Here is an 18,591-nt window from a genome sequence, read left to right on the forward strand (position 1 = left end):
CCTACTCTCCATCCTCCCAGCTGCTTGCTCCTTCAGCCAAGCAACCCAACCATAGAATCATATAATTGTTTTGACTGGAAGAGACCTTTAAGATCAAGTCCAGCCTTTGTCCCAGCCCTGTCAACCACTAGAACATTTCCCTAAATGCAACACCCACCCGTCTCTTAAACACCTCCAGGGATGGTGACTCCAGCACCTCCCTGAGCAGCCTTTCCAATGTCTGACAACTCTTCAGTAAAGAAATTCCTCCTCATATCCAGCCTGAACCTTCCCTGGTGCAACTTAAGGCTGTTTCCTCTTGTTCTATTGCTTGTTACTAGGGGGAACAGACTGACCCCTGCCTCGCTACAACTTCCTTTCAGGAACCAACAAGGTCTCCCCTGATCCTTCTTTTCTCCAGGCTAAACAGCCCCAGATCCCTCAGCTGTTCCTCAAAGGAGACATGCTCCAAATCCTTTACTAGCTTAGTACACCAAGCTTGGTAAACCACAATGAGCAAGAACTGGAAAAAGACTTTTTCCAGTCCCACTCTCTTCTCCTGCATGGAATGCTCCCAATTCTGCAGAAATAGGTACTACCACTTGAAGCCAAAAGAAGGCACCAAGCCCATCGCTTTAGTCAGCTGCAGTGAAAGGACACCTGACAGCTTCAACACCTCTTTATCATCACGAGGTCCATAGTGGTCTGAACGAAGCTGTATGGGCCCTACCTTCCTGAGGGGCTGTAACGAATCTCTAACACCCACAGCCATAAGCAGGAGGGGAAAAGACAAAAAATGAAAGACTTATCTCAAGAAAGTAGATGCATGAACTGCATGAACACAGAGAAGCAAGCAGAGATAATGGTGTCTTTATTTGTAACACCTTTCACTTGGACTGCAGTTATTTCAGTTTTTTAAAACCAGGCAGCCATTGAGGAAAAAACACCCCAAACACGATAGTCCCTGTGTGCACAAACAATGCAGCCTGGAATAACACATGATGAGTTTATTTCATATTAACATGAACAGTAAAAAGTGGACATTTGACGGGGTTTTCCTTCAGGTCCTTTTCTTTATTCCTCTATTGTGTCCTTTTTGCCAGTCTCTTGTCCCTCAAACTGTGGATACTTTGCCTCCACGTCAGCCCATGTGAGATAACCGTTGGCCAGGTCACGAATGATGGCGGGAAGCTCAGAGATCTGCAGGCAAAGGCACAGAGACAACGTAAAATACAAGGCACAGCAATCAGGTGGCTCTGTTGGATACTTGGGCAACACAGGGTAATTTTTACATCAGCAACAAACTAGGAGAAAGGTATCTTCCTGCATGATCATTCTTGGGTAAAGAAAGCCTAGAGGGACATCTCAAATGAGTTTGGGCTACCACAGCACAGACTGTGCAGTTATTCAGGGTGACCCGTGAGGGAAATGTGGCTGTCACTGTGGTAGTGCACAGCAAGGTTAATCCTGGCAGTCTTACGTTTGAGAAAGGAAATAAAACAATACACAACACCCCAAAGCTGCTGTAAGCCTGGATTTAGTCAGGCCTCATTTACTGTAAGGTCAGCACAAAGGAAGCTGCCACCTAGCTGCCTTTTCTCTGCTCCTCATAGCACCCTGTCATGGTGCAAAGGATAAGCTGGAGAAAGCAGAAACTGTGCAGAAAATGAGGGATAATGAAGCCTCATCTGTGCTGTATGGCAGGGAGAGGTCACCCAGTGATGCAGAGACAGAAAGGTGCCCTGTACAGCTGGCACCGCCCACTGCAACAGCCCCCAGCCAGCTGACAGCCCCCAGCAGTACAAGTGCTGCTGTGCCAGAGCTGCAGCAGCTCAGCCCTGCTGAGGAGCTCTCACTCCTCCTGCTGCAGGAGCCAGAGCTGGTGTGGGGCAGGGAGAGAAGGGCACAACAGACACACCCAGACTGCAGGCCCACAGCTCTTAACAGGTTTTGCTCACAGGCAAGGAGACCATCGTGGGAAGGTTTGCTATTTCAGGCTCTGGATTAGGGCTGTGCCTGCAGAGCATGGTTTTGGGCTTCTCTGGTCCTGCACAGGCAAGAAGGGAGCTGTGCGGAGTGACACCTGGGCTATGCTCTGCCAGGGAGCCTATAGCAGGCAGAGATCTACTGCCTTTTGGTGCCTGTGGATTCTGAGGACCCCTGCCTTTGAAAGCCAGGCACAACCCAGCAAATCCATTTACCCAGAAGCCTTCCCTCAGAAAGATGCACAAGGGAAAGGCTTTTGAGTGAGATCAACACCTCTGCATCCAACAGAAACAAACGCCGCTCCTCACGTTAGCAGTAGGGCTGGCACCTTCTCCACCAGTCCCTCTGCCCCGGGGATGTTTCAGAGCAGCTCCAGGACAAGCAGTGTCAGGTCCTGCCCTGGCCCGGCCCCGGGGGCAGAGCCAGCCCCTCGCTCACCTCAGCGCGGACCTGGCGCATGGAGTCACGGTCACGCAGGGTGGCACTGTGCGGCGTCCGGTTCACCGTGTCGAAGTCAATGGTGATGCCGAAGGCCACACCAATCTCGTCCGTGCGGGCATAGCGCCGGCCGATGGACCCCGACGAGTCGTCCACCTTGTGAGAGATGCTGTTCCTGGTGAGAGCTTCAGCTGCAAGATAAAGGAGATCAGCGGGCTGCAGAGGCCTCCGGAACGCTCGGGGCACCACCTGGGGGGAGGCACCACCCTTCTGGATCTCAAGCAGCAGCACAGACTCTTGTTTTTGACAGAAATTCTTATGTTCTAGTCTCCACCAAGACCACAAGCTCAAACCCATCCCACAGGTATCACAGAATCACAGGATGGTTGGGGTTGGAAGAGCCTTCCAGAGCTCATCCAGCTCAAACCCCTGCTAAAGCAGGTTCCCCTCTATCAGGGGGCACAGGAATGTGCCCAGGGTAGTTTGGAAACCTCCGGAGGAGAATCCACACCCTCTCTGGGCAGACTGGGCCACGGCTCCCTCACCTCAACACCAGAGAAATTTCGCCTCATGTTACAGTGGAAGATCCTGTGTTCCAACTTGTGCCCTTTACCCCTTGTGCTGCCACTGGAAACTGCATAAAAAAGACTGGCCCATCCTCTCAACTTATTTACGTATTTACCTGGGCTGATGAGGTCCCCCCTCAGCCTTCTCCAGGCCGAACAGCCCCAGGTCCTACAGCCTTTCCTCGTAACATCCACTACTCTCACAGCTCTCCACACTGCAGCACTAAACTCTTACCCAAAGAGCAAAGTCAACATCTTCCTCCACCTGTCACTAAAGTCCCACAACCCTGCTCCACCTCAATCACACACCAACACAGGTGTAAGGGGCACAGGGAGGTGAGGGGCCAGGCAGAGCTGCTGCTGACAGCCAACAGCACTGTCTGACACACAGCCCGTGTCCTAGGCCTCCATGTATTTACTCACTAGTAGATGGTACCAGCCGGCATTCTGACAGAGTGCCTGGAGGCTCAGCAGCTCTGGGGCCAATGCAATGAATAAGCTGGCCAACAAGTGCTAAGAGAACTTCATACAAACAAACAAAAAGATACCTCCTAAAAAAACTCCAAAACCCACTGCTCCTGACAGCTTCTCCAAAGCAGTGGAAAAGATTGATTGATGAAAAAAAGAAGTCTTTTTACACCTTTTCACACTGTCAGCCAACATGGACAAGAGCAGAGGGAATTTTTGAGGCTAGACTGAAGCTTGACAGACACTCAAATATGACCGATACCAACCAACATTATATCAATTTTGGTTTAATGGCTCTCCTTTTGCACATACAAGAGCCACACGATCCCAAAGCTATTTTCTCCCTATATCCCCGAGGAAGAAATGTTCCAGTGCATGTCCCCACTTTCCCCACAGTGCTCAACACACTTACATAACTCCTTGACAAAAGGCATGAATTCCTGATTCTGGCTTAGAGGAAGAACGGAGCACTTGAATGGTGCTACAACAGCTGGGAAGCTGAAGAACTAAAGAAAAACAGAGAAAAAAAAATAAGTACAAGTGTAATGGTTCTGACTGAGGCTGGAAGCAGGGTGACTGCTCCAGGGGAGTCCCTGCCCTTCTGTAAGACATGACCATTCAGGTCCCTAGCACCAACACCTCTCACCACTGAAACAGGATTATTTTCTCCAGGTGTCCTCCACAACCCTTTCCCTCCCCAGAGCTAAACATTACTTGCCACCAAGAGAGGGCTGCCAGGGCCCTCTCTGAAGCAAGTGAACTTCATCTGAATTACAGAAAAATGAAGGGTAGAGGTTTTTCTTCTAGATGATTGTCTAATGCACAGTCTAAACCAAACTCCTTGTTTGAATCCCACAGAGACTCCACATACATGGAGCAGATGCAGCTCAAGGGTTTTCAAGAACTCTACACAGGCACCTTCAGAAAAGAAAAATGTGCTAAAAGGGGGAAAAATAAAAATCTTTACTGGTAATCAGCAAGGCTGGAAGGGCACAAAAGCAATGCAATTAAAACACCACAATTCAGAGCAGCCCAGGCTACACAGGTGGTAAATGGGTACTAGAAGGAAGGTAAGTTCAGTATTTTAGACTTCATGAGCAGTTTTAAAGTCAACTGTGTCCTCACTCTGGGCTCCTGAATCATGTGTCGTGTCCCCTCCCCCCTTTATAACTGTATCATGTCCAGTGGCAAAAAGAAACAACCAACAGGAACCAGCAACAAATTCAGAGTCAGCTTCCCACAAGCTATTGGCAACAATGCAGAGCATCACAGTTGGGGCACTGCCTGCAACAGGCTGGTGCTCTGTATGTAGCACACATTTCCCTCTGGCCCCTCCTACAGCAAAGTTCCAGGCCAAAATTTTAGGGGTGTCCAGAATCAGAGAAGGCTGAATTTCATAAGAGACTGAGAAAACAGTTAGCCTCTTGTCAGTCTTGCTGCACAGAGCTATGATTCCAGGAAAAGCAGCAGAGAGGAAATAAACCACTGAAGAGATGCCTTTCTCTGGGCCATGGGATGCTGCCAAGTGCGAATCTAAGAGGAGGAATTTCTCCCGCCTTTGCCAGCAGTACAGTGGGAGCCTCATGCACACACAGCCCCCAGAATGCTCTCAGTATGCACATAAATGACACGTCCACTGGCGAAAACAGCAATTCAACAGCCCACCTGGGTCTCCCCATTGGTGCTGTGCATTGTGAAGGCTTATTTTAGCCCATTCCCTGGGTGTCAGGGAAAGGCAAACCTTGCAGTTGGTTGAAGCTGAGGCCCGGCTAGAGGAAAGCTCACCGTTCGCTGCTCATCTCCCTCCCGGATGTGGAACGTGTGTTCAAACACTGTGTACATGATCCTCCCAATACCAAAGGAGGGTTCAATTACATTTGGGATGATTTCTTCCACTGCAACACAAGAGAACTCACGTCATCATTAAAGAAAAGGGTTTATACACACACAAAAAAAAAAAAAGATGTATTTGCTGAAGCTGCCTTTCTGCTCGGAAGTTCTGATCACATGTAGCTGAGCACATGGGAATACAAGGTTAAATATTTCTGTTCTAAATACAAATACCTGAAGCAGAGATTTGGACTTAGATACATTTAGGCTGTAAATAACAAGACACAGCCCCTTCCTGGCCCTGAGAGCAAATAGCACAGCACATCTCATCCCCACAGATAAACCTTCTTCCAATTCACAACAGTAAAGCCTCATCCACAGTGCTCCCTGGGAACAGTCCCTGCCCCACACCAAGCCACAAACTATGTCCAGGCATTGTCTGTGAGAGTGCTGGCAATGAAACAGCCTGATGACAGCCGGGTAACACTCAATCCCTGTCCCCCTGGGGTTTAATGTACAGACAGAGGCTAAGTACTAGCAACCTAAGCAGAAAAGTATTGGAGCTTCAGATCCAGCTCAAATTCCAGCAGAGACTCCCTCTGTATTCTTGAGTTGTTCAGCTGCCTGTTTCAGTGCTGCTTCCCTCCATCTTCTCCCACGAGAGGGGGGAAGGAGGATCAACTAATTGATGTTCACAGGGATTCTCGGACGATGTGATGTGCTCTGTGGTAATACACCATTCATTCTCTCCAGTCCTTGCCACACATCTGTCAGAGGCTTCTTCCACCTTCTCCCCTCTGTATGTGAAAGGAGCTCAGTGGACAGCTGCCCTGCTCACACAGTGCAGATTTTTAGAAAAAGCTCAGAGAGCTACTGGAGAAGAAACAAGTGACAGGCATCAGCTGCTTTTGAAAATCAAGGGTAGCATCCAGCTCTCCAGCACTGAACCCTACCTTACCCTCCGCTCTGTGCCTAGAGAGCCAATCCTCCCCAATTAAGCACCTAACCCAGAGGTGGGACTTTGCTTTTCAAAAGGATTATCTTATCTTTTTTGTGCGTTGATGAAGCAGTTTTCAAAACGAGAGAGGTAGAAAGCTATGAGCTTTGCCTCCTGCTTACACACAGCAGCCAAACTGCCAAATGTACAAATTTAAAGGAAAGCCAGCAACTAGGCATCTCAAAAGCTCAGCAGTTGCAAGGACAAATATATTCTGCACACCTGACAAGTTGCTCTACTGCTTCCTGTTCTCAACCTCTACTAGTTACAGTACAAACTGGGGAAAAATCTACCTCAGTCTGCAGCTCTGTCAAAGACTTCCCAAAGGGCCTTGGGAAGGGCTTTACAGAGCTGTCTGGAAAGACAAGACTTCTTTGAGGAACTAAATCCATACACGTTTTGGAAAGTTACGTTCCAGCCCTATTTCCAACCTCAGGATAAAAGCTCTGTGGAGATGCACTGGCTGACCAAAGCTGATGTGATTAGTGACTACCAGAAGCAGTGACCAAACTTGTCAGCTTAAAGAGTCTGGTCAGGAGAGCAGCCTAGTGAGCTGGGAGATGCTGGAAGACATTCAGGCAGTGGAGGGACAACTGGAGCTCTGAGCTCAGAGAGCTGCCCAAAGCCATACCAACAGACTGCCCCAACCCATCTGCTGTGCTGCAATGGACTTGAAGATGAAGGCTCCCAAAGCTGGTGCACCTTCCCAGCTCCTCCATCACTACAGCAGATGATTCTTAGCACCACATGGGACCTTACAAATTCTAGAATATGTAACAAAAGCGGCATGACTATAATCCATCAGCCCAAGTCTGTTAAATGGGTTCCTAAACAGACTAGGTGAGAAGCAAGCAGACAGGCCTGCATCAACACTCACTGCTGTGTTGATAGCTTTCCAAATCCCTCAAACTGTCAAATTCCAACTAATAAAAGTTCACATGCCAAGTGTATCCTGATCTGCTTCTTATTTTGAATGACCAAAGATACAAATTTACCATGTAATGTCTTCTGAAATCTCTTCACAGTAACCATGTCATTTGTTAATTTAAAAGTTTTCCCTTCAGTTTCAACAGTGAATTCCCTGCAAAGGAAAAAAGAAGTCACTTAAAAGCTGCAGCAGTAAATAAGTCAGTTCTACTTCATTTCATCAGTCAGTTGACTTTAAGAGTGGGATGACAGAATCCAGAGATGACAGAATTCAGAGCAAATCCCAGAGATCAAAGAAACATGGTGCATACCCATTAAAAGAAAGTAGCATTAATAATGAAATGACTTCATTAAAAGCAATCAGCTTCATAATGACAGTGAACTTGGTTGTGGTTAACAGAATGAAGCAAACCCAATCAGGAATTGGAAGAGTCTTGGGACAAGGAGACCAAAAGACTAAACGGAGGCACATGGAACAGGCTGAAGACTGTACATCGTGTCCAATGTGTGGACTCCTGACTGCTGACTGGCCCCAGAAGGTACCCAGCATTTTGACAGACACCAAAGGGGAGGACATAGCACAGTTATTTTATAAGATACTTCTAAAGCTTTTGATAACATGGTCCTTTAACTAATTTATTTTGCTCCTTAGAATGACAGAATTGGTTTGGTTGGTAAAGACCTTTAGAATCATAGAATGGTGGGGGTTGGAAGGGAAGCCCAACCTCCTGCTAAAGCAGGTTCCCCTCAATCAGGGGGCACAGGAACGTGTCCAGGTGGGTTTGGAAACCTCCAGAGAGGGAGACTCCACATCCTCCCTGGGCAGCCTCTCAGTTTTTCCTTAAATGGAACTTTTTGTGTTCCAGCTTTTGTCCATTAACCCTTGTCCTGTCACTGGATACCTCAGAAAAAAGACCGGCCCCATCCTCCTGACGTCCACCCTTTATGTATTTGTAAGTGCTGATGAGTTCCCTCCTCAGCCTTCTCTTCTTCAGGCTGAACAGCCCCAGGTCCCACAGCTTTTCCTCATAAGGAAGATGCTCCAGTCCCCTATCATTTTTTGTTGGCCCTGTGCTGGACTCTCTCCAGTAGTTCCCTGTACCTCTTGAGCTGGGGAGCCCAGAACTAGACACAAGACTCCAGATGAGGCCTCACCAAGCAGAGTAGAGGGGGAGCAGAACCTCCCTTGACCTGCTGAACACACTTTTTAATACACTCCAGAATGTCATTTGTCTTCTTGGCCACAAGGGCAAGAAGATCGAGTCCAACCCCTCCCCTCACCCTGCCAAGCCCACCACTAAGCCACGGCCCTCAGCACCTCAGCTACACAGCTTCACAATAACTCCAAGGATGGGGACTCAACCAGCTCCCTGGGCAGCCTGGGACAGTGTCTGACAATCCTCTCAGGGAAAATGTTCTTCCTCATTTCTAATCTAAACCTCCCCTGGGGCAACTTGAGGCCATTTCCTCTTGTCTTATCACTCATTACTTGGGAGAAGAGACTGACTCCCACCTCACTACAACCTCCTGTCCCCTGTAGTTACAACCTCCTTTCAGGTAGTCTCCTTGATAACTTGTGACTACCACACTGTCCTTACCAAGGAGTTGGGCTGTATTGACCTAAATCACTTACAGGAAACAAATGTCTTAATTATTGTGCATCATAACAGGAAATTGCTGCCATAAACCTGAGTTTTTCACGTCACAGGCTTACACAGATATGGTCACATGACAGGCAGGTCTAACACACCGACACTGCCAACATCTGCTCAGCAATGGTACCCTCCTTGCTGAACCTTTCAGATTGGCAGAATATAAAACCCATGAGAAGTTTTAAGACTAGTTGTGTGCTCCTTGTCTGCATATGTCAATATGAAATGGGCTGAAGTTTATAAAACCTTTGCTCTGAACACAGCTACAGCTGGATGTTGAATTTAAATAACAGCCATGATTTGAAGTCTTACATCAGTTCAAATCTGGGGTATTGCTTTTAACTCATCTATTGAATCACTTCAGAAGTATTCTGGACAAACTAATTTCACTCTCTTCTGGTTTTAACATGTGTACATGTAGCCTGCAACAGTTTCTCTCCTCATCTTGAGTGCTACTGTTTTTTCTGTGCTTTCACATTCATAGAAATGAATGTATTTATTGACTCTACACCTCAAATAATTTCAAAACCATCAGCCAGTCCTGGTCATCTCTCAAATCAGAGCAGGGAAGTTGGTAAACACTTCTCATTTCAGCAAAGTGTCTCTCATATGGATGATCCTACTAAATCCTGAAGCTCAATCCCATGCAAATAAGTATTTGAATCCTGTGGTTACACATTTATGTGCACATATCAAGAGATACATTGATGGGTAACCAGCAATGACCTGGCAGAAAGAATGGCATTAAAACATTTCAGACTTAGATGAGTTCCTGTGTGCCCTAGTCTAGGTGGTCCTGCTCTGGCAGGGAGGGTGAACTACATGATCTTTCAAGTTCCCTTCCAACCCTCAAGAGTCCGTGATTCTGTGACAAACGATCCAGCAGTACTTTGGGAATCCTCATCAGAGGTGACAGAGAAAGGTACCACACACACACACACAGAGCTCACCCTTTCTCATTGAGCAGCTGCTCCATTTCAGTGATGTAACACTCATCACAGACAGAAAGGTATTCCATCACCACCTTTGCATCCTTCTTATAAGCCTTGCCAATGGCTCCCTTATTTGCCTCAAACTGAACAACATTGACTGTTCTGTACAAGGCAGTTAAGGAGTTTGAAACGACATAAAGCAGGACCTGGTTCTTTTGCTATGTCAAAGCTGATTGCCACACAACACAGAAACCTCTTCCACTCCAGATTCAGGAACTTCCCTCCACGAGAAGAAAGGAACAATAACAAACACTGAAGTGCAGCAAGTGCTGCTAGCAGGCAGTTGACAGGAGGACCATGGAACGATGTGGAGTAACCTGGGTAAACCCACATTCACATTTACATATGCTTCACAGTCAAAGCAGAGCCTAGTGCAGAGCTAGAAAAACAACCAAGCTCCATAGTAAATCCCATGAGTCAAGTACCCACATGCTCAACTCTTTGCAGGTTACTTCCCAAAGTAACCCTGGCCTGTAGCTCCAGGTTTCCATTTTAGATTTACCGATGAAACTTAAAGTAGAGCTGCAGACCTCTCTAGGACATCTCACTGTCAAATCACTTTCACTTCAAGAGGATCTGGTTTATTTTGAAAGGATATAGGTTCTTTGAGAGGCTTCTCAGCTATAAGAGGAACTTTGGTGGCACGGGCATGGCAGGAGAGGTCATAGCAGGAACGATCAGCACAGCCAACGATCTCAATCCAACCCTGAAAAAACAAAAGGGGAAGCTTTCAACAACTCACTTTTTTGCTAACTTAACCATCAAACATGTTTATTCACCCTTAAGCCTTCCCTGCTCCCATGACTGTTTTTCTAAATAATTAGCTCTGTTACAATAAGCAGCCCTTGCTCACTAGTTGCTCCTTCATTTGAATGATTCCATTTGTTCCCAGAGGAAATGATCAGTTATCCAACCAGTGCCTGTGCTCAGGGACATGTTTTCCACATGGCTTGGCACAACACAGCATTGTGCCAACAGCCTGGGGCTGGGGCCAGAGTCCACAGTCCTCTCACTCCCATGCTATATTGTACCTTCAGGACTTTAGCCACTCTGCAAGTATGGAACAGACAGGGGGAAATCAGCCACATCAGAGTGGCCAAAAGTCTGGCTTAGGGGCTAGGAAGGCACAGATCACATGTCAAGGGAGGCACTTCTTTCAGCATTTCAGCATGGATGGCACAACACCATTCACACACACAGAACTGATGAAGCATTCCAAGACTTACAGTAAACACAACCTTGCTTTTCTAAAAGACAAAGCACAAAGCACATCAGCTGCATCCCATTCACTGTCCTCAGCATGGACAGACAGGCAGTCAGATGCTGTCTGGTTTCCCAGTCTGCAGTAGTACAGCAGCATGTCAGGAAAGGTATGTGAGCCTAAGGAATCCCTCTGCTTGAAAAAGTCATGGTGTTCCACAAGATATTGGGGAGTTTTCACACAAATTAAACCATTAAGGTACTACAGCTACTTTTCAGAAAACACAAAATACAGATTTATCTAATAACTTTGTAGAATGGATTTTAAGCTACTCAGAACAGTTAACTCCTTACTACTGAGCACTGCAAGCCGCTCTAAACATTTCTGGGTAGAATTAAGTGACAAACCTATGCGTGAGTCCAGCTCACAAGCTGTGTTTTTTTCATGCCCCTGGGATTGCTGTCATCACCTCTGGGTCAGTCTGGGGGGTACACTGTGAGCACTGCCCTGACCCATGACAAGGCTTGCAAAGGTTATGAATCTTATTTTCATGGTGTAGCCCATGTCCAGTCTGTTTTGGGCTGGCTGGAAAGAGAATCTATGAACACACAGTAGACAGCTATCTACACTAAGAGGAGATTACTCCTTCAATCACTTCTATGGGACTTTTTCATAATAGGACAAATAATTAATCCAAACAGCAGGAATTTTTTATGTCATCTTAAGCTTGGTGGAATTTTACTGTTGGCTATTCCTCTAGCTGTAATGAAACATGACCAGTAATAAGCTTGCTTCAGCTCCTTAGAAGCCACAAAACCCACAAGGACAAACATCACTCCACACACTCACCCCTAGGTTGTAGGAGGCTCTCCCTGACCATAGATAAGGGAGGCTGAACCACCTGAAGCCTTGACCCACTCCCTTTGGGCTGAGCACACTGCCAGTTTGGCTACTGAACTGGTCAGGACCACGGATGGGATCTACCTGGCATCACTGTCATAGGCTAGCCCCACAGACCTCAGCAAAATTCCTTCCATCCTTCAATCCTTTACTGGACCCAAACCACAGAGAGTTCTCTAGATGTTTTCAGGAACCTGCACATACCCTAGATTTCTTGAAAGGCTAACCAGGCAGAATATGTGTTAACTACAGGAAAAAAATAATGAAATAACTTCTTTTAAGTCAAGTTCAAACTAAAAAGTAGATTCTGTGCCCTTGAAGAGAAGAATGACTGCATAATCAATACAGTCTAGTTACTATATCTTCTAATACATTTCTTTTGAAACTACCATTCCAGTAAACATACTTGGCTGAGACTTACTGAAGAGGCTGAAACCTCTCCAAGCAACTCTGAAGAGTCTAAGAGCCTTGTCCCTAACTATCTACTGATAGTTTACACACAATTTTCAAAATCCAGATAACAAGTTCGGAGAAAAACAAAGTACTCAACTAAAAAACTTAGTGACTCAGCAGGAAGATATAAAAGCCTTGGGAAATTTTTCTCCCAACCTTGGCTGTCTGAACTAGCAGGAACGACATCCCATTTCCCACAGCTGGTAAGTGGGAAAGGAAGAGCAAGCATTTTATCACGGAACTTCAGGCTCCAGCAAAGGACTCTAAAGTGTGGACATACAAACAAGCATGAACATAAACTCTGTACAAGCCCACTGCAGGGAGCTGACCTGGTCCTTTCATCCTGGATTCAGAATATTTCCACTGCAGTTCATACCAACGTGCAGCTCAACAGAAACAGACTCCTAGCCCTAGATTGTTTTAAAAGACAATAAAATAGAATCCCTTCCTGCACAACCAACAGATCTGACAGTGAGTGGCACTTGTTGTTTTGCTCTCCAACTTACATAGGATGTTTTGGACTCTGCATCCCAGCAGTCACAGGCATAATGAGCCATCTCATTCTCCATGTGCTGTCGGAAGCGCAGCTTCTCCGGGGATACGCCGACCTTTGTAAGGAAGAGGTAGATTCTGCCAATGAAGTAACCAAGAACGGAGTTATTGATCACACCCTGGAAAGGGAAAAAGCAGGAAGAAAAAAAAAAACAAAACAACACACAGACATTAATTCCTAAGGAAGCAAAGTCATGACTTCTTGTACTTCTGCAGACAAGCGAACATGTTACAGACAGAACTTTGTGCAGTTGCTGGTGACTGCAGTTGCAGTTTACTATACCTCCTCTGAAACTGTTATGGCTTTTCAAATTCACCGCATGCCACTGGCAGCATCTCCATCTGATCAACTGAGTAAGCTATCATGACTCTTGGACTTATCACTAACTGTCAACTGAACATCACCTGCTCAAAACTGCCCTGCTCTATTCAACAGTACAGTCACTGGTACCACAGCAGTGCATGGGAATTGCAGTTGTGTCTCAGGACTCCACAATGGCTCCATCCTACAGTTCACAGTTGCAGTACAAAAGGGCTTGGTGTTCCTTTTTGTTGCTGCTGGTTGGGGAGGAGGTTTGGTTTGTTTTTTTTTCACTTGGGGGTTTTGCAGGGGGTAGGGTAGTGGGGGTTGGTAAAGCTACTCTTTCACAATTTGCATGCATTGAGAATCAGGCAGTGAAACTCCAGCGTGCAAGCCACGTACTGACAGGGGGGGTCAGTAGCTGAGTATTACATTCCCAGTCACTGCTTGAGCTCTTGGTAGATATTAGTATTCTTTTCTGTTTTTCTCCCATCAACTAAGTGTGAGGCTTCACCTCTAACGACTCTCCCAGCACCACCTGCAGCCTTTCATTACTAATAACAAGGGCCAGGCCTGCATCTCAGTCACAATGATTCACTGAAGAGAACTGACTCTTAAATTTGAGAGCAAACCCCAGCTGGCACCAACACAACGGCTTGTAATTCAGCCTGGAGAGGAATATTCAAAAGAGCAAGCTCCAGGTGCTTGCACGAAGAATGTTACCTGTTGGACAGCATCTCCCAGCCGCATGACATGGGCAGACTGTCCGCTGACCTGGGCCTTGGAAGAATACAGGAGGATGTTGAGATTTGCCACATTCTGAAACTTGGGGTGATTTTTATCACTGGGATCCACAAAGTGCTCAATTTCCGCCATGGTGAATTCCCTAAGAGAAACACAACCCACCACATGTATTAAATATTCAATGTGTTAGCCACAGCCCCTGTAATAAATGATCACGGTTTAGCCTCTCACAGCTAGTCACTAGTTTAAAAACATATGAAAACCCAGAAGCAATACAATGCACAGACTGAAACAAGAACCAGTCTCAACAAAGGGTTTAGTTTCATCTTCAAACTCTTAATAAAACTACCTACAAATATATTTAGAGCTCTCCAGGCCATGGTGATTACCACTGATTTGGAGCAGAGAATACTATCCTTGGAAATACTTCCAGAAGTTCTCAAGAGCTTTTGCAGCTTGTTGTGATATTAGAAGTACACATTTCCAACATGGTCAAAGAAGACTAATTCACTGATCAACTCTGCAGCCTTAATTCATCTCAGAGGTACCCAAGATAGCCAGAGGAGCTAACAATTTCTTGAAGATAATGATACTACTACATGCAGCAGTGGTGTACCTTCTGTTCTAAGAACTTGTCTTTAATATATCTTTACTCTTACATTGTTTATTAGATCTCCTGCTTGAAATCACTTTGCATTGAATCAAGTTGTTATCAAGAACCTTTAAAAAACTCTAGATAACTTTAAATCATAGGCACCAGGATGTCATCATTAACCCAGTCTCCAATAAATGTGCCACAACTGTATGATTTGTGTTTAACTGAAAATGCAAAAAGTTCTTATTTCCACATGTGCAAGAGAGAACAGGAGGACTAAGACCATTCCAAAGAGTTCCCTTAGTGCTAAGGATGCCACTGCCTCTTAGTGACATTTCTGGCACCATATTCACAACACACACTGCCTGCCTGTATGACAGAACCATGCTGCCTATGCATGGGACATCACAGAACCACAGAATCCCAGTGCTCTCTGACCCTCACAAGTGAAGTTTTTCCTTATGTTTCTTTGGAACCTCTTATGTTCCAGCTTGTATCCATTGCTGCTTGTCCTATCATTGGACATCAGTGAGAAAGCCCTCGCTCCATCCTCCTGACACTCACCCGTTATGTATTTGTAAACATTAATGAGATCACCCCTCAGTCTCCTCCAAGCTGAAGAGCATCAGCTCCCTCAGCCTTTCATCATAAGTGAGATGCTCCACTCCATCACCTTGGTGGCTGTGCACTGAACTCTGTCCAGCAGCTCCCTGTCCTTCTTGAACTGAGGGGCCCAGAACTGGACACAATATTCCAGATGTGGTCTCACAAGGGCAGAGTAGAGGGGGAGGAGAACCTCTCTCAACCTACTGCCCACAGCCCGTCTAATACACCCCAGGATGCCATTGGCCTTCTTGGCCACGAGGACACAATGCTGGTTCATGCTCATCCTGCCCCCAGGATGATGCTCATCAAGACCCCCAGGTTCCTTTCCCCTACACTACTCTCTAACAGTTCATTCCCCAACCTGTATTGGCACATGAGGCTATTCTTTCGCAGATGAAAGACTTGCCCTTGTTGAATTTCATTAGATTTCTCTCCGCCCAACTCTCCAGCCTGTCCAGGTCTCATTGAATGGCAGCACAGCCTTCTGGTATGTCAGCCACTCCTGCAGTTTAGTGTTGCTGACAGTGCCTCTGTTCCCTCAGCAAGTTCATTAATGAATATATTGAACAGTACTGGTCCCAGCACCCACCCCTGAGGGACTCCACTAGATACAGGCCTCCAACTAGACACTGCCGCATTGATCACAACTCTGCCTTCTTCCCTTCAACCAGTGAACAATCCACCTCACTACCTGATCATCCAGTCCACACTTTCTCAGTTTTGCCATGAGGATGCTGTGGGAGAAAAAATACAGTTTATCCCTCAAGAAAGGCAAGAATCACTTTTATCCTAAGATAGAAAGCCTTGAAATAATTCTTAATAACCCTGGGCTTTCCTGCTGGACTGATCCTGGGACACAAATACAGGTCCTGTATCAGGTTCTCTCACAGCTTCCTCTCTGTAGTGAAGTGCAGAACTGCAGAACTTAGACAAGGAAATTACTGCTGGAAGGTAAATCATGTTCTGATTCCAGATTTCAGTTTTCAAGTAAACTGCCATCAACATAATCAAGCCAAGCCACATGTCTTGTAGTGGCTTTACAGCTACACGTCTTTACAGCTACCTTTAGTATGATTCAGTTAGATGATGGAAGCCAAATTTTGTTAGTAAAACTGATTTAAATCCTAGTGTTTCTAATACAGGAGCAATTTCAGAGATCCCACTTCTTACCAGCCAGGCTTAGACAGAATTCTGTAGCTAAAACCTTAACTGTATGAGTTTGTCTGTAAACTCAGAGTCAGGAGACACATTACCAGAAATCCTCTGGAAGAAAGCACTGAAGTGGAGCAATCATGTACAAATACGGGAACAAAAGGGAGCTGCTACCTGCTCCCAGGTGCCCTCCTGCTGAAAAGGGAAGTTTGCAGTACCTCACTCTGATGAGGCCAGAGCGGGGTGAGATTTCATTTCTGAAGGAATTTCCAATCTGGGCAGCAGCAAAAGGCAATTTGCCTTGGTTAAACTCCAGGAGACGTTTGAAGTTGAGGAATATTCCCTGTGCAGTTTCTGGCCTCAGATAGCTGAAAGGAGATGGGGAGAGGAAAAAAACAGGAAGATAAAATGGTGGGGTAAACACCGAGAAAAGAAAAACGCCATTACTACAAAACTTAAAGGTGGTACTTTCTCTTGAGTTTTTAACTTCAGACATGAAACAACGAAGTGATAAACTGAGGGGGAAAAAAACTCCAAACATCAGCTGCAACCCACACATAGCATTCCATAGTCACTTGGCTACTTCTGGGATGCAAGCATGGAATGGAAAAGGCTGAGTGAAATGCAGTGGCCAGTGACATCAAGGAGGTCCCATGGAATGCACCCTCCTTACTGTTCTAAGCAGGCCTGCACGACTGCACCTCTGCTCTTACACTAACTGTGAACTGGCTTTACTGAAGGGCCCCTACAGGGATTTCAGACTCCCACTGATGATACCATTTACACAGCCTAATTCAGGTACTAAACTAGAGACCACATACAACGTGTGCCTCTTATCCCATCCCTCAGCATACGCAAGAGCCATATTTCTCCATTCTACAATGGAGGGTCCAGTTTTAGTTTCGGAGACCCCAACTGCCTCTAAATTCTCACACACTAACTACAAACACCTAGTAAATAATGCTACCACTGGATCATCCTGCTATGTAACTTCATCCTGAAACATGTGCCCTGAAGTAGGTTCTCTATAGTCAGGAAGCTGCTGACAATTACAGACCCAGCATCAGCTGGCTTTGTGGAAACTGCTTCAACCAGACAGGGCATAGATGTGATCCATAGAGTCTGGCTGCTTCAAATATTTTTGTGACTCCACACAGCTCCTTGTTTCTCCTACCTTTCACCAAGAGTACATGGAATGTAAACCTATCAGATAAGCAGGGGAAAGTTACTCAAGAAGAAATTGCATATTTAAATCCTGCTGCCATCTTATTTTTACTCTGGATGATCTATGAAGAAGGGGGAGTGTGAGTAGAATGAGATTAGAACCTACCCAGGCATGTTTCCTCCAGGCCCAATGGAGGTCTTGAACATCAGATTGAAAGAAACAGGAGGGGACAGGTCATTCCCAGTGACAGGTGATTTCACGTTGTAGTTCACAAAGAGATCTGCAAGTTCTTGCTGGCCATAATTGTCCAACTAGTATCAAAACACAGGAGAATTATTTTAATTACTAGACAACAGGAATGAATGATGTCCTCTTGATCTCTTACTGAGCATGATCCACAACTCTGAATCACCTGCTCAAAATATTCCCTCTCAAACTACATTTTCAAGCAAGCTGAAGTTTGAACTGATGACTGAAGAACACACTGCTCATCTGCAAACTCAGTTTAGGAATACAGGTTCACAACTCAGTTACACCACAGAAAGTCTGAAGTCTAGATAGAAATGCAAGCAGAGAGCATAACAGTGCGTGTAAAGCAGAAGAAAAGTCACTAGCAGCTAGTTTTAGACTAAATATGTGGAGCGGGGTGTTGGGAATAAAAAAATAACAGTACTATGAGAAAGTTAAAATTTCTGCAGGGCTTTGTCTGCATTCATTTCTCTTTCTTCTGCTGCACAAAACACAATATTCAAGCTATGCATTAGAGGCTTTTTTTTAGAAGCGTCCTGCAGTTTAGCTAAATAGAGCAGATCTGCAGCACAGGGATTCTGGGTGAACGACTTGCTATTTGCTCTGAAAGCAATTTCATAACAATTGGACACCTTCACAAGTAGGATAATGTTGGCTCCTTCCAGGGCCCTTCCTTTCCCCTTTCTCTGGAAGATAGGAATCAAGCAGTACCATCACAGACCTAATTGCAACCTAATCGTTCAAAAGCAGCAATTTCTGGCATTGTTTTGTGTGTTTAGGTACCATCCTTTTGCATATATACATTTAAATGCAGTATGTAGATTTAAGTACCACAAAG

The 18,591-nt window shown here is 45.7% G+C and overlaps 1 protein-coding gene across 2 annotated transcripts in view; it reads right to left on the bottom strand.

Annotated features, from left to right (window-relative positions):
• Window positions 1-833: 833 nt before the first annotated feature.
• Window positions 834-18,591, bottom strand: part of GARS1 (glycyl-tRNA synthetase 1) — a 29,834-nt gene continuing 12,076 nt past the window's right edge. For both annotated transcript variants that reach the window (XM_061996387.1, XM_061996388.1), the window contains exons 7-17: window positions 17,670-17,815; window positions 16,558-16,707; window positions 13,966-14,128; window positions 12,896-13,060; window positions 10,433-10,541; window positions 9,794-9,938; window positions 7,260-7,345; window positions 5,223-5,332; window positions 3,850-3,943; window positions 2,404-2,594; window positions 834-1,179 (exon numbers count right to left, since the gene is read on the bottom strand). In XM_061996387.1, the coding sequence (XP_061852371.1) occupies window positions 1,054-1,179; window positions 2,404-2,594; window positions 3,850-3,943; window positions 5,223-5,332; window positions 7,260-7,345; window positions 9,794-9,938; window positions 10,433-10,541; window positions 12,896-13,060; window positions 13,966-14,128; window positions 16,558-16,707; window positions 17,670-17,815 (1,485 nt within the window). In that variant the 3' untranslated portion in view covers window positions 834-1,053. The remainder of the gene's footprint in view (window positions 1,180-2,403; window positions 2,595-3,849; window positions 3,944-5,222; window positions 5,333-7,259; window positions 7,346-9,793; window positions 9,939-10,432; window positions 10,542-12,895; window positions 13,061-13,965; window positions 14,129-16,557; window positions 16,708-17,669; window positions 17,816-18,591) is intronic.

The sequence above is a fragment of the Colius striatus genome, chromosome 5, assembly GCF_028858725.1.
Source record: "Colius striatus isolate bColStr4 chromosome 5, bColStr4.1.hap1, whole genome shotgun sequence".
Lineage (NCBI taxonomy): Eukaryota > Metazoa > Chordata > Aves > Coliiformes > Coliidae > Colius > Colius striatus.